The sequence below is a fragment of the Egretta garzetta genome, unplaced genomic scaffold, assembly GCF_000687185.1.
Source record: "Egretta garzetta isolate BGI_Z169 unplaced genomic scaffold, ASM68718v1 scaffold228, whole genome shotgun sequence".
In the NCBI taxonomy this organism is placed as follows: domain Eukaryota; kingdom Metazoa; phylum Chordata; class Aves; order Pelecaniformes; family Ardeidae; genus Egretta; species Egretta garzetta.
Window position 1 is genome coordinate 546,692 of NW_009260758.1, and position 27,934 is coordinate 574,625.

Consider the following 27,934-nt stretch of genomic DNA (forward strand, 5'->3'; position numbering starts at 1 on the left):
AAGGCCCTCCCACCCAACCCTGGGGGACGCGCGCGCCTTTTGGTCTACTTTTGTGACAAACGGCTCCGATTTCAAACCCATTTCAACAGGCAACGTCCCCAAATATTATTCGGTTTTCAGAATGGAGCTCACCCAGGTGAATTCCGCTAATCAACATCAACATTTAACAAGTTCTACAGAAAGCAATTCCTGCCGGTTTTCATTATCTACTCTCTTGAATAAAGAGCAGTCACATTTGAAGCGTGTTAAACGGTTGAATTTTGTTCCAAATAAAAGGTTGGCTTTGGAGAGAACGCGGGAAACAAAGCACAGAGAGGAAAAGATTTCTTTTTTTTTTTTTTCCCCCCCTGGTATTTCAGTAAAATAAGGTGCCAGTCAATCACTTTCTCAGTATTATACATTTATGCAAAAAGAATCTCAAATTCAGCGCCCACACGTGGGTTTTTTTTAGCTGGATGAGGAAGTTGCAGCAGCAGAGACAGCTCAGCTCCCTCCCTCCACCCCGTGCGCCGGTTGCCCGGACCAGATACATGGCTTTTCAAAGTCCTTAGAAAGCTTAATTTCAGTTAAACTGAAAGTTCTCACTCAAATACGGCTTTTCCGCCTGTAAAACAGCTACATACAGCACAAACACAGCCCGGGCTGTTGCGCTGCCAGCTGAAGGCACGCTCGTGACGGGAGGAAGCTTTTCACACAGAAACAGCTTCGCAAGTCCCTAATTTTCATAGGGCGACACCACATCGCTTTCACAACACAGCCCGACGTTTTCCGTGGCTTCACACCCCAAACCTTGACTGAGAAGCAACAGGAAGGACAGCGGGATGCTTTGATGACTTGCGTGACCGTCACCGTTTTCGGTAAAAGCCGGCAATAGAGTTTCTGCACCAGGACCCGGCCCCTCTATGCCAGGCCCCGGGACCCAAGTGAGGGCTCTCGCTCGTCAGCAAGCGGAGATGCCTCATTCAGGGTCTTCTCCAGTTGGATTTTGGCAGGTTCTTCCAACTCCTGCACGAGCACCATTAAAGCTCAGTATTTAGTTCTGCTGAAAGAGGCCGTTCACCGATGACGCGGTCATCGCGGCCGAGTGCTAAATGCTGATGTTTTAACGGAGGGGGCGGCAGCAGTTGACGCTGCAAAGGCGCTCAGCTCTGGTCCTAAACTTCATGGGATCTACTATGGCACCAGACTGCCAGAAATTATAACTGCATCTGGACTGATACGCCAAGTAGTGGCACACGGAATTAGTTAAGGTAACTACTCCCAGCGCAGACACACGGCAGACTGAAAACTCAACTAATTCACTGACACAGGCATACAAATTGGAAAGCTCAATGCTGGAGAGACAACAGGACAGATCACAGGGCTACTCATAAAACACACACCATAGAAACAACACTGTAGAAAATAAATAAAATTAAAACCTCAGCATTATCCAATTCAATGGTAATCTGCCAGAAAAGAAAGGGAAGAATTGAAAGCAAGCGTTAGTAAGATAAATTACAAATAAATTTCATGCTAGGATCTTATAAATCAGCTGTGTCAGGACAAGGGGGGATGGTTTTAAACTAAAACAGGGTAGGGTTAGACTAGATATAAGGAAGAAATTCTTTACAATGAGGGTGGTAAAACACTGGAACAGGCTGCCCAGAGAGGGGGTGGAGGCCCCATCCCCGGGAACATCCCAGGCCAGGTTGGACAGGGCTGTGAGCAACCTGATGTGGTTCAAGGTGTCCCTGCTCCTGCAGGGGGGTTGGGCTGGGTGACCTCTAGGGGTCCCTTCCAACCCAAACCATTCCATGATTTAACACTAATGCTGCAATCCCACACCGCGAGTGTTTTACAGTCGGCATGAGCCACATCCGCACGCGCCGGGATGCGGTGGGTTAGGGAATGGAGGCTGCTAGAAGGGCCACGCCAGGCAGCTTCGGAGGCAGGATGCGCCCTGGCTTTGTTCCTGTGCCAAGCGACAAGGCGTGCGGGCTGGCTGACCGAGATCCAAGAACTTCACCCTTGGGCAAAGGAGTCGTCACCAGCGCGAGCTGCGAGCAGCAGCAGGAGTGCCGAGGCTGGATTTCCAGTTTGGGAAGAGAAACGGAGTTTTAAAATATAAGTCCTGCAGAACCGAGGCTAATCATCTGGTAGGCGCCCAGAAAGACGTGCATGAATGACATGTTTCAGCAAAGTAAAAAACTTGGGTCTAGCCTACACTGTCAATGTAGTAAAGTTTTCTGCCTATTAAATATACCACAGTATGCTACCCATCACTGAGCGAACCCGAGTGCGTGCCAAGATGAGGAGTCTTTAGCAATATGTAAAACTTCGAGCCTTCCCACAAGCTTCTGTACATCTGTGTCCTCACCACGGGTTTTGCATGCCGCAGCGGAATCCCAGCTGTTTAATGAAGGCCTTCGCTAATGGGAGCGGACAACACCGCGTTCTCATGGCGGTTCCCACCTACAAAAGGGACGAGCGCACGGGCTGGGAAGGTGTGGCATTTTTATTATGGTGCTGGAAGATTAAATGAGAGGAGGAGTAACAATCCTTTTATCTATCAGATTGTTCCAGCGAGCGCCACATGGTACGACAGCAAAGTCGCACGCTATGCCAAAACTTCCACGGCGCTCTGCTGCTGAACAGCACTTTGAAGTGACTGCTGTCACCGCCATGAACATCTGACCTACAGGCAATATTGCCTGCCTGATCAATATGCCGGTCATGAGAATCAGTTTTGCCACCTTTGGACTCCTATATTTCCAATGGTTGCATAAGGGTTTGGGTTTTTCCCCCCCCCTTTTTTTTTTAATCACTCCAGGATGATTTTAAAAACAAAAGGTATTGCCTTTTAATTGGTGACTAAATACAGTTATATGAGTCACAAGGGAGAATAAATATGATTGCACTTCTCGCAGCCAGACAGTAAAAGCTGTTCTCGTACTACGAACAGTCTATCTGGAAGCAATCAGCTGCTTTTTCGTATTCGGAAATCCACTTCACAGGCACGCATATCCTTATCTGGCATTATGTAACTGATCTACTGTGTCAGAAATTAATGCATTTCCTATGCTTGGAAGATTTTTTAGAATCTTCTGGGGTTCTCCATGGTCTGAATGGTGCAAGTTATGTTAACTGCCTCTTCATCCTGCATCCTGGAGGGATTTAACAGCCGGGCAGACGCGGTGCTTAGGGCCAGGGTTTAGTGGTGGGATGGCAGGGTTAGGGGAATGGTTGGCCTTGGTGAGCTTAAAGGGCTTTTCCAACCTAAGCAATTCTATGATTCTAGAAATACTGCTTCACCTGCGTTGGTCAAATAAAGTCCAAGGAACTCCTATAAATGAATTTTCATTTAGAAAAAAAAAAAATCTCCAAGTGGCATATTGCATTTCAAAGAATAAAACCTCAAAGCTCTCATTTGGGTTTTGTTGGCATATAGTATATACATCATCCATCCTTGCTATTATTTAAGGTGACCTTGGACAGTCTCTCTTGGCTGTTTGTAATAGGAGAATGTACACTGATGGGTTAACGAAGTGTAACCCCAAATCTACGTTACACTGAATCTTTTACATCCCCAGCTTTGGGCAACAGCAAACACCAACGCTCTACACTTGCTGAAGCGGATCATCTAGCCCAAGTCCTTTTCTAGGAGCAGACCAACTTCTGCAGGCTACAGCCAACCAGTGCCCCTCTGGATCAGACGTGCACTGTATCGCAGGTGCCTTGGTGAAGGGACCTTGAGGAGAGGACAGAAGGTCTCCACGGGGCTTCATCTTGTGCTGTTATGACCCAGCACAAGATCCTGGGTCTTCTATAACGGTGTGAGACACCAGACCCAGCAGAAAAGGACAGCGTGGTGAAAGTGGGTTGAAACCTGCAGTTGGTGCCCTTTCCTAGCTACCCTGCTCCCCTTTCTCATCCCACATTTATCTGCTGCTTTCCTGCAGTTGACTGTTAGGGCATTCCCCCTAATACTGCTACTGGAAAGCGAAAAAGAAGCCCCTAGGTAGGACTGCGGGTCTGGAGCAAAGCAGCAGCAGGGGCTGGGAGGTGGGCTGGACCTCTGACAGCCAAGGGCTAGTGGCAGCACGTGGGAAGAGAGCGTTCCCCAAGAGGGCAGGGAGCGCAGCACCGGCCATCCCTACCCTTCGGGCATTTCCCGAGGAGCCTCCCGCTCACTCACGGGGCTGCTGCGTGCTCGGCTGGGTGTGCTCGGGTAGCAGCCCGCACGTGTGCGCCACACGCACGCAGCCTCCTGGCTCCACTTGCTCTCCCTCCTCCGGCCCCCCGGAGCGCCAGCGCCTGCCTCTTGTCCGTACGCCCTGCTCCCGCGCCCTCCTCCTCCTCCCCAGCTAGGCTAGCCAACACCCCAGCTGGCCCAGCCATGCCGCCGGCTCCTCCGCCTTCAGAGCATCTCCCTCCCTTGCAGCTGCAGCTATAGCTACAGTGAGAAACAGTTATTATTATTATTATTATTATTATTATTATTGTTGTTGTCCAGAGGAGAGCAACAAAACTCATGAGGGGTCTGGAGCACAAGGCTTATGAGGAGCGGCTGGGGGAGCTGGGGGTGTTCAGCCTGGAGCAGAGGAGCCTGAGGGGAGCCCTCATCAAACTGCCTGAGAGGAGGGGGGATCTGGGGGAGTTGGGCTCTGCTCCCAGGGAACGCGCGATGGGACGAGGGGAAATGGCCTCAAGTTGCGCCAGGGCAGGGTTAGGTTGGACATTGGAAAAAATTTCTTCCCTGAAAGGGCTGTCAAACACTGGAAGGGGCTGCCCAGGGAAGGGGTCGAGTCCCCAGAGGTATTTAAAAGAAGGATAGATGAGGTGCTTAGGGACAGGGTTTAGTGGTGGGATGGCAGGGTTAGGTTAAAGGTTGGACTTGATGATCTCAAAGGTCTTTTCCAACCAAAGTGATTCTATGATTCTATTATTATGAAACTATCTTACCTCTAAAGGTTTTGCCTTTCTGTGCTGTGAATCTAAGACTACGCAACAACTTCAAACCCTACTGCAAATGAGAACTGGATACAAGACACCGTCTGCCCCGGGGCACGGACTCCCGGTTGCAGCGAGCGTCCCTCCACAGCACTGCTGCCCCCAGTCCCAACCAGCAGCTCTCAGTTGCTCGTGAGCACATTCACTGGGAGGGTGCGTTGCTCTCTACGCCTACGTGTGGCATGGCAATAACCTAGGTGGCATGAGATGCCTTAGACTAGGATTTTGAGATCGACTGTAGGAACACCTAGGAGCACAAACATATATGCATATAAACACTCTGCTGATGCAAATAGAGCATAGGTCTGTACCTACAGAAAAACGTTCCTCTCAACAAAGGGAGTTCTAAGCAGGAAAGGGGAAAAAACAAAACGTGGGTGGGTGCAGAGACAGTTTCCATTTATATTTCACAAGATGACGACTCAGATGTACATAAATTAAAATGAAACTACAGAATATCCTCTTGTTGAGAGGTTATGTGACCTGATGAAATCACCTAGACCCAGAGAGCAGATAAAGAGGTTATATCCTTCATAAAAAGGTAATGAAATTCGGTATTTTTACAGTGCCAGCAACCGCAGGAATTAGACTTAAACTTGCAAGTCTAAAGCAGAAAAGCAACAGGAACAGGCTCACCTTTCAAATGATACTTGAGGTTACTAGTTGACTAAAAGTGGTTTGCTCCTGATCCAGCACAGAAGTGCTTACACATACAAAACACAGCTTGAAAGAGCGAGAATTTTATTTTGCTTTACTGAATAAAGACAGTGTTTAACACAGAAAAGTTTAACACTGAATGAGGAATGGTAAATTACGTTACCTTTTCTCCATAGCCTCTATCTTTGGTCATCATTTCCCTGAGCGTCTGTAAGACTTTAATACATAGCTTCTCCTCGTTCTCCTCTAGCAGCTGCTTAGTATGCTTTATTAACCTGAAATAACCAATAAATCACAGTGCGTTTTAGTACTAATGTTCTGAAATGGGGTAAGATACACGTGGCTATCTTACTCCATCGGTTTATGCCGCAAACAAGTTTTATTCTCACACCATTATACGTCAGCGTGAGAACATTCTCTCAAGAGCAACACTGAACCAGCTACCACAGGCTTTGGTGAAGCTGTGAAGGGAACGGCATCCCCCCACCAGCAGGACAACCAGATAGAACCCTCTGGCCACAGGCAGAAAGGAACCAGGGGAAGGGACAGTGGGATTCAGGACTTTCTGGTCCTCCAGAACACTTAGCAGTACGAAAGAGAACTATTCCACATACTGCTTTGTTAAAAATGTACGGAGAGTCCTGGGTAGCGCAATTAGAAATCCATCCTACCCGGCATGGGTTTGTTACTCTGGTACCTGGTTTCCATAAACTCTCTAATATAATCCACCCCTCCAAGAGGAGGATCCAAGAAGCTGGATTCTGCTCTGAATTGCCCTCTAAATAACCTTGTAATCTCTCCTTTTCCTTCCCTCCAAACCTGGGAGGCATCTGCATTGGGTGATGCATACGATAACAACCGATTCCGACATACCCACCCAGCACCAAGCGCCACGAGATCAAGCACCTTGCAAACGTTGCTAGGGTCGAAGGCAGGGGCAGAATAACCAGGATTAGCTTGTAATATTTTATTGGTGATGCTACTGTTGATGACACTTCTATCTTGCAGCAATGCCAGAAATTTTTAAGCAGAGGCTGTGAGAGCCCATCAAGCAGCCTTTCCCCATCCCCAAGAGCTCCCTCCCCCACGACAAATTGCATTTACCGTATCACGAAATTCTCTGCTTTACATAAAGCTGGGCATACGGGCACTGTTCCACAGAGCACGGGAAAACTGGGAAAAAGCAAAACATAACAACCCCCCTCCCAACAAGCCAGACTTCAGGACAACTTACTTGCAAATGAAACCTCCGCTTTCGCATTTCCTCCTTGCGTCTGTGTTCTCTGGGAAGAGCAGTTCAGGCCTGTGAAGCACATCTACCAGCACTGATAACTCTGCCTGCACAAGAGGACGTAGGCGATCCTCTAAAGCTGATACTATGTCCTAGAATATAATCAAAGCAAGATTTTAAACAAACATTAAATACTTATAAATGTATATGCGAATTAATTTACAAACTGCAAAGGAGGGATCTTAGAGTCTGGTCAGGTAAGACTTTCAGCTTTATTGTTTATTAGTCTGTAAAAGGGAAGCCCCGATTTCCAGCTGTCCCCCAGATGACTTAGTTCCCCTCCCCATCTTTGTAGGTGCTCTTCTTCATCTAGGGGAAAGAGAAAAATGCAGATTCAGAGCTGCACTGAAACTCTGTGATAAGGATGAAGTTATTTCTGGTTACGTGAGCTGACAAAACAAGATCTACTGTTAAAATTATGCAAAAAAAAAAATTTTCCCCCTTTCACTGATGTTTGGAAAGTTGCAGCTACCTTAAAAATGAAACCACATTTATCCTAATACTTAAACAAGCAGAAAATACTGAGATACCTCTGAAGCCAGAGAGGAACTTTAATCAAATTGAAATGGACAAAGAGACGGGAATGGATAAAGAGGAAGAAGCTGTTTCAGTGAGAACGGGTTGGGCAGCGTTTTTACATGATGTAATACAAATTTACGTAAAGTTAGTTAGAACTGTTTGCCAGATAAAGCTTTTGGCCAGAGAATGAACCTTCAAAGGAAAAAGGCATCATTCAAGATGATGAATTTCATTTGGTATAAAAGAGGGCTTATTGAACTGTGCGCCGATCTGAACGAAGACTATAGCCATAACACACCAACCCCTGTTTCTAACACACAGCATTATGGGCTAAATAGTCTTTTGAGCAAAACCAATCTGGGGATGCACACACTTTGTTTCAGGGAATGACTGTGGCTGCAACTGGTTCACACGGAACCGATGCATCTGTTGATCTCGGGCTCTGCGGTGGTTTCCAGGCAGGGCTGCGGCAACTTTGGCTGCACTGAGAGTTTTGGGGTACAAGGAGCAAAGCCCTGGAGGAGTTTGGAAGGCTGCGATGACGAAACGGCCCTGTCTTGTCAAAGAAATATTACTAATGGTGGAAGAAGAATACTTCAAGTACCACTAGCTTCAAATACCAACGTCTCCTAGGATGAGTACTTTTATACCTGTTAGCCATGCACCTTCAACTACCTGTCTTGATACCATGGTTTACATTTGATTTTATGTACAGTATTATTATATTCAGCATCAGCTACCTTGATTACCATGTGGCATTTTGACTAGTTAATTCATTCCCAAATCTCTTTCTGCTTAGTAAATTCCTCCTTCTGCGTGGGCGTGCGAGTAAGTGCTTATCAAAGGAGAAGGGGTGCTGTGTAGTCACCTGTAATCTTTCAATTATGTTTCGATAATCCCTGGAGGCAGCGAGCACCGAATCTCTGCGGGCAGCATTCCTTGCAGTCATTCGCCAGTTCATTGCCGTCTTCTGGACAATGTTATGAGATTTCAGGAAGAGGTTGTTGACCTGGCTGTCCAAGTCTACAGGAATTGCAATTGCGCGGCTTTTCGCTGCAACAAGCAAAGAGTTAGTAAGAATTGACTCCTTCAGCCCATGTATTGCAACCAGCACCAAGAACAAGACAAGCTCTGCTTGTAATTCCTTCGTGTGCACTTCAAACCATGCAGCGCTTGGTCCCTGGGCAATGGGTCAGACCTCTTGGTAGCCTCATATTCAAAGGCTTCCACACCTAAGAGCTGTTTACTGTCTTCAAAGAGTGGGAGTAGGAATCTGTCCTTAGACACATGCTCCCCACATCTCATACTAACACACACATACACCTATCCATCAGAATTTGGCCTCATCTCCAGTACAAATTACTCTTTTTGCTACTAAACGTGGAGCAGATTACTGGGAGGAGCGGCACAGAACTATTTCCCTGCTGCAGGACAACAGGACTGCAGAGTTTGAGGTCAAATGGAGAAAGCCCTTTGGGTTACAGTGACAACACCTATTGCTCAACCACGACAACACATCAACATAACCTTGGCTTTGTACTATGCCTTGGTTCTGACTTATCTGCAAGTGGCACCTGCGGGAAGTAAACTGCAGTTTCTTTTTGGGAGGATGACATAGTAAGCAGCAACTGCTGGGTGACCACGTTTGCAGCAGTTGGTTCTGATTACATCCACTTCTTACCTACATCTGAGAGGACCCGAATGCAGCTTTCCACTGACGCCTTTTGGCTGGGCATTAACCAGTTGCAGTGGTACACTCTGAACACGCCTTGCAGCAACTGTACAAACACAGGCTGGCGAGTCTAAAACACAAGGTTAAAGAAAAGAAAAAAAAAAAAATCAAACTCGCCCTGTTGAGATGTATCAGCATCACCTTGAGGTAATACCGGTTACCAGCTCCATGACTCCCCGTGCACCAGTCGTTTCTAACTGGTCTGCATCCACTTGTTAGGCAACTTCACGTTGCAGACAGCGTATCTACCGCACAATCAGCAACTGAATGGGAAGGGTGGGAACGAAGGCTGGAAGGGAAATATTAAATAGACAGCTTCTAAAGCATAAAGCCTCGAGTAATTGAAGCCTGACTAAGCGAAGGAAATAAGCAGTCACCTTCATCTGTTTAATCAGAGCCATCAGCAAACCTGGCATACAGAGACTCTTCTTTTAGCGTTGACGAGTAGCTGACTCAATAGCCCACAGGCAAATGGGACTTTGCTCTTGGCTAAATGACAGCACAGCTCCAGAGCTGAAAACTCGGCATTTCAGGTATTATTAGCCAGTATCTAATTTACTGAAGAAACCAGCTGTGTGTTTAACTACAAACACAGGTAGTAGTTAGTGGTAAAGACTACAGCTGCTATGGATCAGCCAGAATTAAGGTGTGGTTTTCAGCCCCGTATTTTGCAAGAGGATCTTCCACCATAGAAAGGTGTGGTGCTCCAACACACACAGGCACACGAGCTCTGTTTTTTCGCCTTTGCAGCATCCCAACAATATTGACCAAAACTCCCTGTTCCGTTTTGTACAGTAATTACTTAGTAGAACTGTTCATTTATTTTACCTGTAGAGGAAAAAGTACTTTAAGTATTTCAAAGGAGCCTAGATTGAGAGGGAACACCCCATGTCCCTGTGCCTACTGGCTACGAAACGTTTCTATCAGCTAAGGGAACTACACCACAGTGCAAAGCCCACAAGACTTAGGGAACCAGTGAAAAAATACCTCTTTTATTCTGGTCAAGATTAATGCCTGTTTGTAAGAAAAAAGTGGAGTTAGATGAAAAAGCCAAATCTATTACGTAATTATAACTATTAGATCAATTAATCAAATAACACCATTATGAAACGTACAAAAGGAGAATCAAAGTTCAAGAACCAAAAATTACTAAGGGGCAAATACCTATTATCTTCTCTAGAAATAAGCCAAACACCAAACCCATGGCAGACAGTAGGATTCTCCGAGGGCACTGAAAATACCTGCACTTTTGTATTTAAGCCACTCGCGTATTCTTTTCAGTTCATGCTTAAAGACTTTTGGGTCTTCAAAAGCTTCAAAGACATTTCCCTTGTTTAAACTAGGTCAATAAATCAAATAAGAAATTTGCTTCGTGTTCCACATGCCTCCAACTACACTTGTGAAGGGAAAGCCTTGGGCAGAGGCACCCTTCGGAGGCAAACAGGCTGAGCAGTACTTGTTAAAGAGGAAAAGCTTTGGGCAGCTGTTCTTTGAAAAGACGTATTTATGGGCTCTTAATTTTATTATTTCAACTGCCTGACAGACTTACAAGGTGTTCCTTGAGCAAGCAAGGCTGGTCCTGACTCAAAGGAGGTACAATTTAAGTCAAACGAGCCGTAACACGCAAGAGCACGAGACAAGAAGAGGCTTGCATGGGAAGAAGCAAGACGACAAGGCGCAGCAGAAAGGACAGGGAGTGACTGAATCCGAAGGCAACGCGAAGGAGCTTGGCAGCGGCCACTAGCCTACGGAGCCAGCGGCACTGGATCAGGTAGCAGCCAGCCCCGCAGCACCCCGGACAGGAGGGAGAGATCCCACCCGGGGGGTGATGTGCACGGCTGAGTGGTCCAGCGGGCTGTACGCCTCGGATGGGAGAGTCCCTGGTTATGGGCAAGAGTCCTGACGGGCAGAAAGAGGGAGAGAAACAGAGCTTTTACCTTAAGAGGTGTAGAGGAAAGATGAATCTAGGATAAGACAGAACTACGAACTGAGATGGTAAGAGAGAGGTGAAACAAGTCACTTCATCCTGCTAGAGAAAGGGAGAGATTGAGAAACTAAAGAAACACTGCTGATAAATAAAATCAACAGATCGCTAACTTATGATAGTAAGGAAGTGTATTCAAATGCTGTACGCTCAGAGAGGACAATTAAAAGCAAGACAGGGAAGAAAGGAGAAGGGCAGAGCCCTGGGGGACAAGGCTAACTTGATCTCCACTTCTCGTTTTCTTTTGATGAAGTTTTGACACACCAGCACGGAGGCCGATACCGCATCGGCGGCTGACATTTTAAAGTCACATGAGGAGCAAATCAGCTGCTGGACTGCTCAGACTTGCCTGTATTAAGACAGAGCCTTAATAAAGCTGCTCAGCCCAAACCCAGCTGTGGCAGCTCCCTACGCTCGCACAGGCAATGCCCACAGTTTGCCAATTTAGGAGCATTTGAGCCCATCTCAGACGCAGCTCTGTTGCTTTCGGTGTGACCGTCTCCTTGTCTGGCTAAGGAGGGCTGTCTAAGCCTGGGAGAAGCAGGGCTGCCTTGAATGCTAAACAGTCGGTAGACCCAGACATGGGTTGAATAAGTGTCCTGACTCGAGGAGGGCGGACTGTCAACCCAAGAGATACGGGCAGTCGACCCAGGAAAAGCAGGAGCATCACTGCTCGTATCGAGCCGAAGGAAGTCTTCACCCGCTGCACCACCACGCAGCGGTTTTAGGGACGCTTCCGTGGAACGCTGCAGTCACCCAGGCAGTACACCCCCATCCAAAGGGTTAGCATACATTTCCTGACGTGGGACTGACACATCCGATTGCCCGAAACCCTTCATGGCCATTTTTGGGAATCAGGTGCCTCCTAACCTGCTGCCAGTTGCGTTCAATTACAAACGCGGAGTTTGCACCGTGAGCCTCCGCCTTTGGCACGGCGAGGTTGCGTCAAGTTTCAACAACCAGCACACTCAAACTTCTGACAGACCTGCCAGGCACCTGACCGCTCCACCCACACTCCTCCCAAAAAGTTATTTATGAATACACGAGCGATGTTATCTTTGTGCTGCAATACAAATATTAGGGCCGTGTCTTGACATTGCTCTTCTGCAGTGGAAATCTCTGCCTTCTGTCACTCCACAAGTGTTCCAAGCTTCTCCTCCACATTTCACCAGCTTTTGAATGAGACAAAAATTACTCAGCTTCCTGAAACACTGTAGAGCCTTTGGAAATTTTCTGGTTTTAAAGGAAATTAGAATCTTCCTGTAAAAACATGCTTTCTGTAAACCATCACCTCTGCACCCTCTGTAATGCAGCACCTTCTCCTCCCCTCTGGAAAGCCTGACACCAAAGCTTCATCCTCCTCCTCACGGCACTCTGAAGGACGCTGCCGTGCTTTGCCACTGCTCGACAGCAGGCATGCCGAACTACCGCTGAGCAAAACTGCTTGTTTGCTCTCCTACACCTGCCCACATCATCTTATTCAACTATACTCTGATCTAAGGCCACAAGGAGGACCACCAGAGCCCTTAGATGCCAGGGCAATACAAAACATACAAAAAAAGCCTTCATTTCCCTACTCGCAGTGTGATTTTCTCACCCGGAACCCAATAACGACACGTAGAAACTCTCTCCAAAATACCCGTGTGATCTCGGTGGTGGTACAGAGTTGACTCTACTAATAAAGGTGACACTTCAGCCTCTCTAGAAAAGCATTTGTACTCTGATCTATAAATATTGCCACTTCTCTGGTACAGAGTTGACTCTACTAATAAATTTGTACTCTGATCTATAAATATTGCCACTTCTACGGAAAAAGAAGCATCCTGGTCACTTTGAATACACATCTGCTTCCTCCCTTACAAACATGTGGTTCTTTGTAACTGGTAAATGGAAGCAAAGTGGAATGAACATCATTGCATTTGCAGCATATTTTCACTTTTTTTTTTTTTTTTTTTTTTTTTTTGTTTCTCTGCATTTCCCTACCTGCAAAGTAGTGCTCTGATCAGAGAAAGGGGAACTGAAGAAAGTGGTGACTATACTCATCACTATTTCGGTCACGTACTTCTCCAATATGGAGTCAGCGTGCTTTCTGTCGCTGGTGTTGTTGCAAGCCTGCAAGACAATTCATCCTTGGGTCAGAAGCAGCTCAGCCAAGGTAGATTAGTAAGTGTTACGGACTGGGATTCTTGATTTCGCACTGTTCTAGTCACAGCAACCCCCTGCCACAATGATATTTATGACATTTGGACCTCTGGATTTCCAGCACACACAAAAGCAGAAGCCCAACACCGTTACTGGTTTAATGTGTTGGCATACGGCACGTTTAGGAGAGAGGGGAAAAAACCCAGAGTGCCTTAGAGGAAAGAAAGTAGTAGGGTAGGGAGGACTGAGGTGTAATGCTTTCGTATGGGGAAATACTTGGAATCCCAGGCAAAAAGCCATACGGCCAAACAAATGCCAAGCTTGGAAAAAATTTGTTCTGACCTGCCAAAAATCGTTGACTATTGCTCGGGAAGGAGCTCGCTATCCTGGCCAGAATAAGCAAGCCAGGTGGCAGAACAGAAAAAGGCATTAGACAAAAGAGCAGGGCGTGGGGCTTTTCTGAGGTTTGTTTTGGGTTTTTTTGTTTCTTATTGAAAGGAAAATATTAATGTGTTCCATGGAATATGACTAATTGAATCCACAGGCATAAGAAGGCAAATATAAATTTGAAGGAACACGGCATTCAGGGTACTTACAGCCTCGATACACTGTTAGGTCTTATTCTCACTGCTCTATACTAACTGGGTTCATTTAAGCTTTTTTTAATTCGGTTCCTAGATACAGCAATCGTTACCCGACAGATGTCAACCAGGAAGTTCTCAAATAGCTTCCACATATGATTACTGGTGTAAATCTCTTTCATTTCTACTTCTGTGTCCACGTAGCAATGATTCAAGAAGTTGATGTATGCAATTTTGACCTAAAAGTAGAGAAAAAGAGCTACCATTAAAAAAATAAAAACCTGAACGGTGTTATGAATGAATATAATGTCACATTAAGACTGCTGTATAAGTAATCTGTAATTCTACTTCTTCCTTTTATTTAAGCACTGGTGAAATTTAATGCCATGAATAGCAAGGCACCATCCAATAAAACACACCAGGATTATTGCAGACAAAACGTCAGTGTAATAATAATTTCCAGTTCTGCAGAACCATCTGTTCAAGGTTAGCATTACTCCATAAACCCTTCTGCCTCAAGAACCCTATAAAACAACAAAGTACAGCATCACATCCCCATCTTAAGGGCAGGGAAACAAGTATAAAAGGTCTTGACTTAACTATCCAGAGTTAAGTTTCCAAAAGCACAACCTGGGAAGCGGCCGACAGCGCAACCGGGGAAGGAATCCCGTTTCCCAGCTTACCGTCTGCCTGCACCACCACCCTTCCCAGGCCGGCCTCAGCAACAGCAAACGTCTCTTGCCCAAAGCCAGCACATCTCAAACACATATAGGCCAGCGCCTCCAAAGAGCCCTCACCTCAGGTATGCAATCCTCGTGGGTGACTACCCTAACAATGTCATCCAAGGGAAGAAGGGAGTTGCATTTTATTTCTGTGTAGACATTTTTGCCTTCCGTGCACACAGCAAGCAGTTCGACTAAGTGGATGTGGTACATCAGTGGGCTGTTCTCATCCATCCGATCTCGCTCTGACCTCATCATTTGCACCAAAGTCTGGAAGGAGGCTCTGTCATTGTAAAACACTAGGACGTCTTCGCCCGCGTTCACCAGCTACCGAGAAAGGAAAATATTCCATCAGCAGACCAAGAGCCTGTGCACCTCCCTGCAGCATCCTCCCCTAATCCGTGGGCTGGCGTTACAGTGCAAATCCCGATTAGCTATTCTTTAGACACTTAAAAGGAGTGCAGCCCACCGAGTCAGCTGGGCATTCCTCCTCTGCTCCCTTCACGGGACAGAGGGCTCGAGCGTGACATTTTCTCTTGAAGGAATTTACCACTTCTGAGCTGCTGAAGAACTTCAAAGTCAGCCCAACTGACTGCTTAGACAGAAGCTGTGCCAAGAAGCTTGTGACTTTCCATTGTGCTTTTTCATTTCACATATATTGCCTCAGCTGACTTTTTAACACAGCTAGCTGTAGACGTACCGTTTTGTTCAGAGCAACGCCCCAGGGGCACGCCAGATGGGAGGACTGCAGGGCTCACTAATTCCACCCTTCTGAACAAACATCATCCATTTTCCAGGGCTAGCCAGTGACACCCAGCCCCCCTCTAACTCAACGAAGCAAGCCAAAGACCTGCTCGCAGCTGGAGGGATCAGAGGCTGCCGTCCCACAGGGCTTGGGGCAAGCAGCTAGACAAAACACAGAAGGACACCCCCAAGGCAACCCCCTTTTCTCAGCAGCTGCTGACCCCCGTGGAAGCCAATTGCGGAGCCTCTCCCAAACTTGACGCGGTGTCCAGAGGCTCACGAAACCATTTCTGAACTGAACGACAAAATGTGGAAGACCTTCGATCAATCTAGTAAGACTGATACACAAAAGCCAGAACTTGATAAATCTGATCCTCGGGCTCCCCCTGCTGAGGAGGCCAATAAAAAACCCTGTCAGACATGCAAATACGCTGTCAAACAGATCACGTCCAATATCCCACTTACAGGGATTTATTCACCCTTCTCTTACCTCTCCCTTCTACCTTGACACTCCAATTGCCTGGTTACCTACACAGCTCAACTTCTGAAGACCCTCAGACTCTTCCCCCTTCAGCACTTAGACAGCTGAATATGTAGGGCTTGGTACGATAAGAAGTTCCCATCAAAATACTCTATTGTCATGGTAAATTTTTCCTTCTGCGTCAGTGATCTTGAAGTTAAACTATTTCTATCCTACCCGATTTCGCTGGAGAAAGGCACCCTTGCTTTGTAATCCCACCCATGCGCTGCTGTGTAGAGGCCTGGAAAATAACTCGTTAAGTATCATTAATAACCAACCGCTCGCTATACCTATAGGTGAAGAGCTCGGAAAGCTTTCAGTCACAAAAAAGCCTATGCTTTCTGGGAGCTGTATGCTCTTTTTGCATTGCGAGAGCTTAACTGTCAGCTTCTTGGCAGTCCCAGAAGCGAGAGGATCAATTTGTCATGTTCACCAAATGGTATGTGAAAACTTCTGTTCAGACCTTGCAAATCTCTGCAGCTCTCACCTCAGCCATTACCATATCTTGGCATTTCTTAATGAATTTTCCTTCCGCCTTGACAATTGTCTGCAGGAACTTTATGTACTGAACGTTTCTGCCATGTGTTTCGATACAGTGGACAAAGTGTTGAACAACGCGTTCATTAATCTCGCTGCAAAGCTGGAAGTTGTTCATGAAAATGTGCTGCATTGTTACCGCTTCCAGAATCTAAGGGAGGGGATGAAAGAAAGAAAGAAAGAAATTAGAAAATAAACAAACTGAACCCACACAGAGGTCAGGATAAAGTCCACACTCCTGCAGGGTGCAGGCCTGAAAAGAACCTTTCCGAGGACCTAATCTTTCAACACAACGGCTCATATCTAAGCCTATTTTTCAGCCCACTTCAGCCTCTTGAACTTTTTACACTGGAACGGTCCTAGGAGAACAGATCTTTGCCAACTTTTGAGGCTTTAGAATAGAAAACAAAGTGTGACCCCTTCAGCCGGTCTTACATCAGAGCAGGCCCAGAGGCGATCACCAAGGACAATCCACTCTCTTTTCTAGCTAGAGAAAAAAAAAAAATAAAATAAAAATGATGGCTTGAGGTTATTCTTACCCCTGGGTTAAGGAACAGGTTTATGTGCTTGTGCAGCAAGGCCTGGTTCTGTTGGTTCCCAGCACAAAAATTCTGTAAAAACTCGTGCGCGAGCTTCATAATCTCCTGCATCCTCATGTCTTCAGCCTGCGATTGCACGACAAATACAACGGGGTTAAAGAGAATCTGAAGGTTCACTTTCAGGTGAGTACTGGAGCTCCAGCTCTGCAAGGGAACTGTCACGTCTCTCTCACACTCCAAAGAAAAACAAACCTCCGCCCAGCTCACAGACATTAGGGATGAGTTTGGCCTGCTTCAGTTTCAAAGATCATCAAAAATAAAGACCATAATAGAAATTACAGTAGTTTATTCTCTAAAACTGCATACTCTGTGGCCAAGCCTGCCAGCAACGTGCTTTAATCACTTTTACACTTCTCAACATACTGGTACATTGGCCAAACCACACATCATCACCTTGGAGCTGCAGAGGAAGACTGCCATGTTCCACTGAAATGCATTTCAGCAGCGACAGATAGGTAGTTCATGGCAAAGAAGAGATGGAAAGTTATTATTGCAACAGTTAAGCCCCATTTATATTTACTGGAATCCGCACACCACTTGCACGCTTCCAAGTGCAGTTCAGGAATCAGTGCCTTTCCTCTGACATCAGTGTGGATCACCAGTCCACCGATGGCATAAAGTACAGCTTGGAAAATTAGTGTCTGCTTTTGTTTTTAAGGAGTTTCATATATTTCCAAGGGTGAAACACCTTCCACGCTGCCTGTCCAATATATTTTCGTATGCACAGGACAGAAAGGTGACAAGAGGTGTCAGAGGGTGTTTTTGCTGCTGACTTCTTAGCAAAATATGAAGCAAGATAGCATGAGACTTAGCTTAACATTAATCAAAGCTGCTCTCTAGAATTACCGGTTCTCAGAAACCGGTAGAGTTCGGAACAGAGGCCAGCAGAGTAACCAGGGAAATGTGAAGAGGTCCCTCGCCTATGCGGTGAGAAGTGCCTGTCACCCGTGACTCATGGGCAGCCAACGCCATCAACTTGGGCCGTGCTTCATCAGCACAACACCGTGCTGTGCAAGCTCAAACCGGGCGGCAACCCAGCCAAAGCGGGCCCCAAACCGCCCCACCGATGCTACAGGGCACCCGATATGGCTAATTAGGAGCAGCAGACCCCACTGGGAGAGCCAGTGGGGATTTATTCATTTCTAAAGGGGAGTTTGGGACTCCACAACTGGGGGTGGTGGTGGTGCAGTTGTGCCTCACTGCTGGGCAGACCTGCTGATAAATCCCAGCAGGGACCAGGCACCCGCGTTTCCCTTGGCGTTCCCGGGGTGGCTGTCATACAGGTACCGTGCAGCAATAACGAGGGTCTTGCTTCCACCAAGCACGGCTTAACTTCAAGGCAGCACACGCCTCCCGCGAAAAGCGAGAGTTGAGCCCTGGTCTCACTCTGAGCTACGATGGACAAATACATTCAGGAAATAGTGCCTAACACTGTATATCCCAAGACTTTACCCAAAGCTTATATAAGCTTCCAATTATTTTTGAAGCGTGGATATTTCACGCGCTGTAAGGCTATATATATTGGATTCAAAGAAGCTATTTTGAAGATGGAAGGTTCGGGAAGATTCAGAGGAGGTATTAAAAGCCCACCAACATGACATGAAGCAAGGCGACAGCCATACAGAAACCCAACCTTTTCGTAAGGGATCTGCAGCAGCTCCAGCACAACCGCGTGAGCTCCCATGTTCCTCAGGAGTCGCTGCTGCTGCTTACGGCTTTTCCTGACCGAGGCACTTTCCTGAACACAGAGCTTGCTGAGCCTCAGCAGGATCTGGAGAAGAGACTTGCTTTAGCACTGAAATCCAGGGTTTTATTTCAGAACATGCCAGGTGGCTCCCAGAGAGCAGCAACAGTGAAAAACGCATCTGCATGGACTAGAGTGGCTGTAGGCAGCAAAATCAGGTTTTGGGGTCTGCAGGGGAGGAGCTAAGACCAGGCAAAGGCCTGGCTGCTCCTCCAACAACAGCAGAGGTGCAAAAGGATGGAGCTGGAACCACCGGCAGCCACCACCCCCCCTTCACCACCCCTCCGGGGACACAGCGGCCAGCACAGCCTCGCGCCACTCGGCATCGCATCGGGTGGTTTTACTGGCCTGCGCACCATCCATCACACCTCTGACTAGGGCTGGTCCTGCAGGATTCAGCCCCGTCAAGAGAACCCGGCATCGGGAGCCACAGAAGGCCCATTGGCTCGCACCACCCCAGCGCCGAGGCGTGCTCTCGGTCTGGTGTTTTTTAAATTAAGTTTCAACAGCATGGTGGGTTTTGAGCACAAGGCACTCGGCACAGTGCAAATTAAATAGCTTCTCCACTTGCTTACTTCCTTCACAGCCTTTAACAATAAAAATATTGTGTTACCATTGGAACAGCAGAAAACCGTCGCGTTTCTCGCTAATCCATTCTTAAGGAAGGAATACACACGTCGGGCTTATTATATTCCTGGCTTCCCATTCAAGTTGGGCTTTGTTATTACTCAGCAAATAGTTTCCACAATGGAAGAGTGATTCAGACTTTCCTGGGTGCCTCCCTCTGACTGCAGCTCTCCGGAGCTGCATTACTCATTTACGCTTCCATTTAACTATCAAGAAGCAAAGTTTTACCTCTTTTACTACACGGTAGTTGTAGCTGCTAGTGCTTTCAGGCTTCTGGGACTTGCTGTGACCTTCCTGAGGATAAAATCAGACAATTTATTAGTAGCTTATACTACGAAGGCTAGAATTACTGCTCCGGGATAGCGCCCACTCTCTTCCCGGACAGGAGTGTCATCCCTCAGTTTTCTGACAGTCTCAGAAAAATACATATCATTATCCTGTCAAGTCACATTGACCTCTATAACATAAAATAAGGTGAGGGTGGGATGATTTTAGAGTCAGCAACCTCCCGTCCTTTCCTTTGCTTGCCACATTCTCTCCGTAATCAAGTCTCCCCCCAAAAACTTCTTAATTTTTCTCTCTCTCTACTATTATTAAACTGCCACTGCATGGATACCCAAAGATGCCTCACAGTACTACGCACAAGGAAAGCAACAAATAAACTACTTTTATTTGCTTCCCACGATAAGTGTTCATAACCCAGGGACTATTTCCTGAATTCCCTCACCCAGTCTTTTCTATTTGATTGCAAATTATACGGAGGCAAAAGGTGTTTAATTAGTTCTAAGCCAGATGTGCACGTCACAAAAGTCCCCTATTACCAGGTAAAGATAAAGCACCCTTCTCTTCTGTCATTTAATCATAATACCATGACTCAAAACGCATCGCCTCAACTGTTCACAGCTCTGCCCTTACGCTATTTGAGGTACTTTTGACCCTACAAACCCCATGCAATCTGTCAGGGCTGAAAGGGAGCAAACCCAAACCAACCACTCTGTTAGAGCCTAAAGATGACACTTGAGCAGCTGCTAATCCTGAGCCATTTCCACGTGAGACTAATTGCCACCTGCTAGCCCAAGTTCTCCTCTTCCCCTTGCTTTAGTCTAAAAGCAATAGAGCGCCTCACTAGGCTACGCACTGTGCTGCCAAGATGGGTTTTGTCATATTTCTGGAAACAGTTACATCTTCACAAAATGGTAAACACATGAATTTGTGCAAACGCAACCTAATTACCTCTTTTTTCTTGTGTTCATTTTCACCTTGCACTCCATCCATAGCCTCATCAGGACCTTGGCCTTTGTAGACCCAAAGCTCCGATTTCTCCACGATAGACCTCAGCTGGTCCAAATCTTGTTTTATCTGCTTGTAGTTGTCAACATCTTGGCTGGTAACAAGCAGTTGAACCTTACATGAATGCAATCTATTAGTCGCACAGAAGGATTGGCTTTAGCTGCAATATATACATCCAGATGAGGAATACCGTTCTCAACACGCACACATACCTGCTTAAAAGCTTGAAGAACTTCTTGTCTCTGACTAAAGTGCCGGAAGAGCAGCTGAAGTGCTCCAGACACCAGAGGAGGATAATCATGCATTGTTAAATGCAACAAAACTCTGAGGAACGTTCGGCCACCGTGATCATCCAAATCCAGCGGTGTGTTCTCCTCGCTGAAAACAGAGTGTAGGAGTCAACTAGCATATTAGCCTGAATGTCCCAGCAGGTTAAGTCCAGTTAGCGGGGGCAGAAAACCTTTTTTCTCACTTTTAATTAAGGGGAAAATGTATCAAATCAAATGCTATCTTTAGACACACGGGGTTTTTTGGTGCACTGCTTAATAGGGAGGCTATTCCAGAATCTGGAATCATGGTTCACTCAGCTTACATTATCCAACTTACATTTTTCAGGGTCAAACGATGCCAAAATATTTGCCCCCAGGTCAGCCTCACCCTATTGCTCAAGCAGTTCTGGTACTAACCTTTCTTGCTATTTCTGAAATAAACCCTCCCTCAGTATCCAGGTTGCAATGCTAATTATGTCAAGCACTTGAAATCCTCCTCTTCCCTCTCTATCCCCTGCACCTCTTTTCTGAGTGTGAGAAACTCATGTTGTATTTTATTTTCCTGTCGGTGCCCCCCGAATCTTTTCCATGTTCTGCTTCCAACCGAGGCTGCATGCTTACATTAAAAATTCTGGTTATTAATTCTGTAAGCAAATCTCCCCTTCTGCCTCCATTTAAGAAATCAGTTATCTTAGGTTTACAGAAAACAACTGCAGCTCGGAGCAGCTTAAGGACAAGCTCACGTACTTGGAGCCTGCCACTGCCTCGCCGTCCTGTGATTTAAGGAAGGATACCAGCCGCGCTGGGAGGCAGGCAGGCATGGACGGTACAGCTTGCTTTGTTCTCTCATGCATGTGCAGCTTAATGCTGCATTATACAAAAAAAAAAAAAAAAAAAAAGATGGCTAAATATATATCTAGCTCAGTAAAGTCCCAATCCTTGCCTACACAAACTTTTCCACCTAAGATTTTACGGCAGCACTAATCCTCCAGCCTGGCCTCCACCCTCACAAGTGAAGCCCTCCCACGAAGATCTTTCTGGCTGAACAACCCCCCGTCCCTCATCGGTGGCTTTTAATCCAAATGGACGCTGCTCTGAGCTGCATCAAAGGCATTTCAGGAAAGTGAAGCCTAGGTAACTGCAGCAGCCATTTCCCATCTTTTCCCAGTTACCACCCCACTTTCAGCTGCATTCCCCACTCCTTGGGAGCCCCAGGGGCTGCAGCCTGGGAACTCCTGAGCTACCCCTTGATTAACGCTAGTGAAGAGATACTTTCCTTCCGCCAAAGATCCCCTCGGCTTGTTCTTCAATATGTTCAAAGTCCAGGGCTCCTGAGAAAGTGAAGAGACAAATACCTGATGTCAGAGTTGCACCAAAGATGTTTCTGCAGTCTAAAAAACATTTTAAATGGCAAGCGGCGATGTAGGTGTAAACAAGGGGGTCATAACAAGCCGAAAGGAATGCTGAGAGGTTACTGAAGCCGCCTGCTAAGATAACGTAAGGCAATAAATTAACCTGTTCTCAGCTCTCAAGTTAAACTGCGTAACAATTTCAGCAACATCCAGGCTTACTCCTCTCTTGCTTACTTTTAGATTGTACCAGCATCATTCCAGGACACTGACGGGACCTGGTGGCCTTCAGAGCAGCCATCCACAAGAAACCCCAAACTTCAGCCTTGGGAAGTTCTAAAGTAATAAATTCAACAGTGACAGCAATACCTCTGTGGCTCAATGGACAAAAAGGTCTTTGCCTTTCTCAGTATAAGGTACATATTATCACGTGGGCAATGACCAATAGTCTGAAATAAAAAAAATTAAGGTGGTAAAACAGACCTGGAGCTCTCAATATTTCACAAAGATTTGCAAAGAGGAATGGAGAGAGAGCACAGGGGTTTTACGTCCTCGCCAAAAATGTTTACCCCTTTTCTTCCAAAGTTCAGCTCGCAGAAAGAGCTCTTTCTCTCCTCACCAGCCCCATTTCCAAGGCCCTGGCACCCCGGGGGGCTGCCGGACAGGCAGCCCAAGAAAAAAAAAGTATACACATGCCCTTTGAAGTGAGATCAAAAGGAAGTCTCCTCCCTTTGAAGACTTCACATCTAAACCACCTTTCTCCTTATCTTTCTCCTTTGCATCTAGAGATACAGTTCCCAAATTGAGGAAGAAAAAAACCCCTGTTTGATGTCTAATAAGCTGCACTTGTAAAGTCCAGTTATTCCTACATGGTACAGGTCCTAACTACGGGACACTTTTCCCTGGAGAATGACATAGCACTTGGCAATACCCCATCCACCCAGTCCACTAAGGATTCTGCTTTCAATTCAGAACACCGGACACGACGAGCTCCTCAAGAGCTTGCTCACACCCTTGCCTAGCAGCACTGAGATACAGACACCCCTGATGTCTTGCCTTCCTACAACACCTTTGGAAAAGAGAAATTTGGGTGGGCAGAGGCATCAGGTCAGGGGGAAGGGATGGAAGAAGTCCGATTACTTCGGGGACCCTCTTCCTTCACCCAGAAACATTAATAGAAAATAATTAATCTGAGGTTGATGACAGGTCACACATGACTGTTTCAGGTTTTCTTTAAAGGGTGCTCCTCAGGCTCTTGGTCACACTTAGCAGATGGGAACGAGTAGGAGGAGAGCACAAATAAATCCTCCGTTTTGTCTGGGGTACATGGAACTGATCCCTACTAGCAGGGTACTCTGCTTCGGTTGGACCATTCATATGCCAAAGCAAGAATCTGAATCAGTCATCCAATTAGCACCTCTCAGATTGAAGAGTCTTCCCTAACCCACACAAATTCATTCTCTGCAAAATAACTAACCTGGAACATTAGCTGGCATTTCTTGGTTACTGCTTCCAGTGGGTGATTCAGACATCTGGGCATTGCTTTCATCAAATTCATGTTTAAATATACAAAGGAGGCAGGAGATCCTGTAGTCCAGTCTCACATTCAGAATAAACTGATGATACAGAAGTAGGAAAAATGTTGAAATAACTTGCCTATTTCTGGCACATGTACAATTCACACACAACGCAGCGCTACCAACATAGTGAAGATGTGGATTTAACTTGCAGAAGAGGCACGCAAATATTTTCTTTAAAATGCCCAGAATTCAGTATTTTTTTCTCAGTGATTTTGACAAGCGTATGATATACACATGACAATAAATACTTAGGAGTAAAAGATTTTGGCAGAGTCTTGATCCCTCGTTCCTGCCCGATGCAGGCACCCTCACCCTACCTCCCCAGGAAAGGAAAGCACCCTCTCTGCCTCTGTTCTGGAACCAGCCGGACTCCAACAGCCCTGCCGTCCTGCTCACGCCGCCTCCCGGGGCGCCGCGGCCGAGGAAGCTGAAGGCGAGCCGCTGCCGCACAAGGCTGGCGAGGGCCAGAGGAACCTCCGGTGTCGCAGACACCACCTCCTCGGTGGCCTTCCTCCCTCCTGAGGATGGTGCGCTGCAGAGAACGCTTGCAGTTCTCTCTGATTTACGGGAAAATGCTTAATGCCAGTGTTAATAACCCATGGTACTAGGGGGAATACCAGCACGCTAGAATATCCCGTTGCACATGCCAGGCCGTAGAAGAAGTTCTGGCTTTATCTAAAATTAGCAATGGTGAAGGGAAGTGAATCAAGCCTCCCCGACGGGCGGCATCTGCTGCTGAGGGGAAGGGCATAACCTCAAAGCCAGCTCCGTGCGAAACCTCCCACGGGGGCACGGGGAAGGCACGCCACGGCTCTCCCGCTGCTTCGCATACTTTCGCCCACAAGGCTTTTGCAGCATTCTGGCCTCCACAAACTTGCCCGTGAAGTTACCAAACAGAAAAAAGGACTCCTACGCTGAGTGAGGGAAGATGGATTTCAGTGCAGTAATTGTCTGGCAACATCTCGATCAAGACAGAGCTTGGAAAAGGGGAAAAAAAAACCTTCTCTCTTTGTGTCCTGAAGACTTAGGAGTGAACAAGCAAGAGATGGAAACAACAGCAAGGCTGGCAAATGGGCATGCATAAAAAACATTTCAGGCTGGTGGCTGTAGGAGGAGGAGTCTCAAGCATCTCCCCCTTCCTCGGGACACTTAAGAAGAGGGCCCTTGGATATTCAGGGAAATGATTGAGACAGTAAGGTGGAAAACGAGCTCTCCACTTCAGCAAGTCAGGTATTTACAAATCACCATTAAATATGTAGACGTCTCTTGAAAACTTGTTCCTATTAAATTGTTTCAGTAATGCATAATACTGTCCTATGCAAGTTGAGTGCCACATGCCTGAAAATGTCACCCTTGTAACGCTTTGCCAGTTTAAAAGAGGCAAATACAAGGCAGGAGTGAATTAAAAGGCAGCACGGCACTATATTAACGATTGCCTCAAAGACAGCACAAGATGCTACATGAATTTGTGTTGCCGGTACCTGAAGTATTTCGATGATCTTCAGCTTTGTGTCCATCACCAGGATATCCTCTTTCTCTGGTTCGCTCTGCTTCACGTTACCCTCAGGAGCAGCAGCAAGCGGAGCCATGGGCAAGAACCCACCGCCTCTGAGCACCACCTGGGTCATCAGCTCACCGACGCCATGGATTGATCTCATCACATTGCTCCCTTCAGAGGTAGGTAAAGAGGTAAGGTTATGGTGGTGTTATGGGACTGCATTAACAGGGCAAGGACCCTCCAACACCCTACAGAGAGGAATTGTCTCAATATGAAACAGGGTCAAGGTGGACACCTAAATCCCTGAAACAGATGGAGGTCAACAGAAGCACTGCAGTGCTTTCCGAAAGCCCCTGCCCTCTCCCCCTTTCATCGTAGGCATTACTCAGCTGTACAGCCAAGCCATGGACAGAAAGGAGTAGAAGATTTCAAATCCACATTGACATTCTGGGATGAACTAGGAACTACCAAAGAATGATCTGTTCTGCCCATCATTTTTCAGCCTTACCTTTACTTTCCTCGCCTTTTGCCATCTTGGTAATAGGGAAGATGGTAGTGATGTGCACACAGTCTAATATAGCAAGGAGGATTTTGGTTAGTCTGAGGAGGTCACAGAAGTTGTAGAAACCAAAATATATCAGATTTCTGGCTAAGTTAACAACCTACCAAAATAATAATAAAAAGCCTGATTAATACTAAACATTTTGCTATCGCGATCAAGTTGTCTTAACACAGTGACAAGATCAAGAACCTAGCTGCGAGTCATAGCTTATCGCAATGCCTCCTAGTTCTCCAAGACTGAATAGTTCTACATTTTATCAGAAAGTTTTCTGCTTGCCTATGAATACTGCAATGCCATAAGTAACAGTCTGTACCTGCAACCGATAGTCTGTAGCTACAAAGCCGCACTGTATTTGTCTCATTACAGAAAAGGTAAGAGAGGTCAAGACTAGAGGGAATGCACAGAAGCTTTTTAGGGCTTTTGTCTTACAAAATAAAAATCAAAATCACACATCTAAAGCTTACTGCTACCAAGTTATGGTTTCCCCACAAGTCCTCCACATGCGCTATTTCAAGTTTCATGTACAAGAATTTCACACATAGGGCAAATATTTAACGTCGCCCCACTATCTGACGTGTATTCCCTCAAATACTTATTTTCTTTAAAGAAATATCACATATTTTCCTAAATGGACGGTTATTTAGGGAATAACACTGCACAGATTTGCTACATTTTATTTGCACAGACAATTTTAACGGGTCAGTGAGTCGCAGGACACTGTACCGCTGCCTTCCTGAGTCACACTGTAAGCCCTCGAGACTGGCTGTGCATGCAGACAGAGTGTTTAGTTTTTCCAGAGTATTTATTCCAGTAAAGCTTGGCTTTGCAATAACAGCAAGAGCACCAGAAAGTAAACAGGGCTGCTGCAAATCTAAGACATCAGCTCGCGTTCATTAATTGTATTTCAAGCCCTGTCACTGCAAACTGTCTCAAACTTTGGGAGTTGCTTGCCCGAGGAGAAGGGACTCCGCTCGGAAGCAGGAGCCTGCTGAGGCTCAGCACTCACTAATTACTTGCCAGTCTACCTGGTGTTGAAAAAAAAAAAAATACCAACATCCCACCAAAAAAAAAAAAAAAAAAAAAAAAAAAAAAAAAAAAAAAAAAAGAAAAAATCAGAACTGGATAACTACCTCAAAAGTGAGCTTATTTTTCTCTTTATCAGAGAAAGGGAACCTCTGACACACCACATCTCTTAAATATTCCTCTACAAATTCCATTGTTTGGGCAAATCTCTCCTTAATTTCATCTTTGGAAGTTCCACTGCTATCATAGCTGAAGAGGAAAAACAACAAAACAAAAAAACAAAAACAAAACACAAAACTTAGCATGCAAATACACAGGGCCCTCGTCCCCCGATACAGTTTTTCATTGGTTTGTCAAAAATCTAAGAAAAGTTAAAAGCTGTTAAAGAATTTATCCAAACATCAGGAAGCTGACACCATCATTTCCCGGCTTTTGCTGTTTTATCCCATATGCTCGTTTTGCACTATTTAAACATGTCTGAGGAAAACAAACATAAAAACCCCATAATTTTGTCCCAATAAATAAAAAAGAACCCCCTATTATTTTAGTGGAAACAGTGACAAGCTGTGTACAGCACTAATGCAAACGGATGGGGCCAAGCGCTGCTGACCATGGGTGCTATTTTCCTCCAAATAAAACCAATATATATGCAAAGTAGACATTAACTTTTAATACAAATTCTAGGTTTGTTTCTCAGCGCGTGCAGAGAGCATTCGAAACAGGCAATCCCCGCCACCTTCCCCGACTGCTTTGGTTTTCCTGTTTGATCGCATATCCCTGCTTAGCCTCTGCCAGAGCTGAAGATGTTCTTGTTTTTCTATTTTGGCATTTCAAGTTGAATGTGATCTACCGCACCCCTCTCAGCGAAGAAAACCAGGCTAGCGAGGAGGGAAGGGAGGGAAAACGAAGAAACCACCAAACACCAGTACTAATACTGATGAGGCTCAAATTCCTTACATTTAACATGAATTT

At 46.1% G+C, this 27,934-nt stretch overlaps 1 protein-coding gene across 1 annotated transcript in view; it reads right to left on the minus strand.

Moving 5' to 3' along the window:
- Positions 1-27,934, minus strand: part of ITPR1 (inositol 1,4,5-trisphosphate receptor type 1) — a 183,610-nt gene that overhangs the window by 82,208 nt on the left and 73,468 nt on the right. The window contains 18 exon segments of the mRNA XM_035901402.1: positions 5,813-5,924; positions 6,884-7,032; positions 8,328-8,512; positions 9,141-9,261; positions 13,159-13,287; positions 14,012-14,137; positions 14,696-14,947; positions 16,372-16,572; positions 16,961-17,086; positions 18,654-18,791; positions 19,620-19,685; positions 20,625-20,795; positions 20,894-21,059; positions 22,227-22,281; positions 23,777-23,915; positions 25,361-25,548; positions 25,886-26,039; positions 27,070-27,211. Of these exon segments, the coding sequence (XP_035757295.1) occupies positions 5,813-5,924; positions 6,884-7,032; positions 8,328-8,512; positions 9,141-9,261; positions 13,159-13,287; positions 14,012-14,137; positions 14,696-14,947; positions 16,372-16,572; positions 16,961-17,086; positions 18,654-18,791; positions 19,620-19,685; positions 20,625-20,795; positions 20,894-21,059; positions 22,227-22,281; positions 23,777-23,915; positions 25,361-25,548; positions 25,886-26,039; positions 27,070-27,211 (2,620 nt within the window).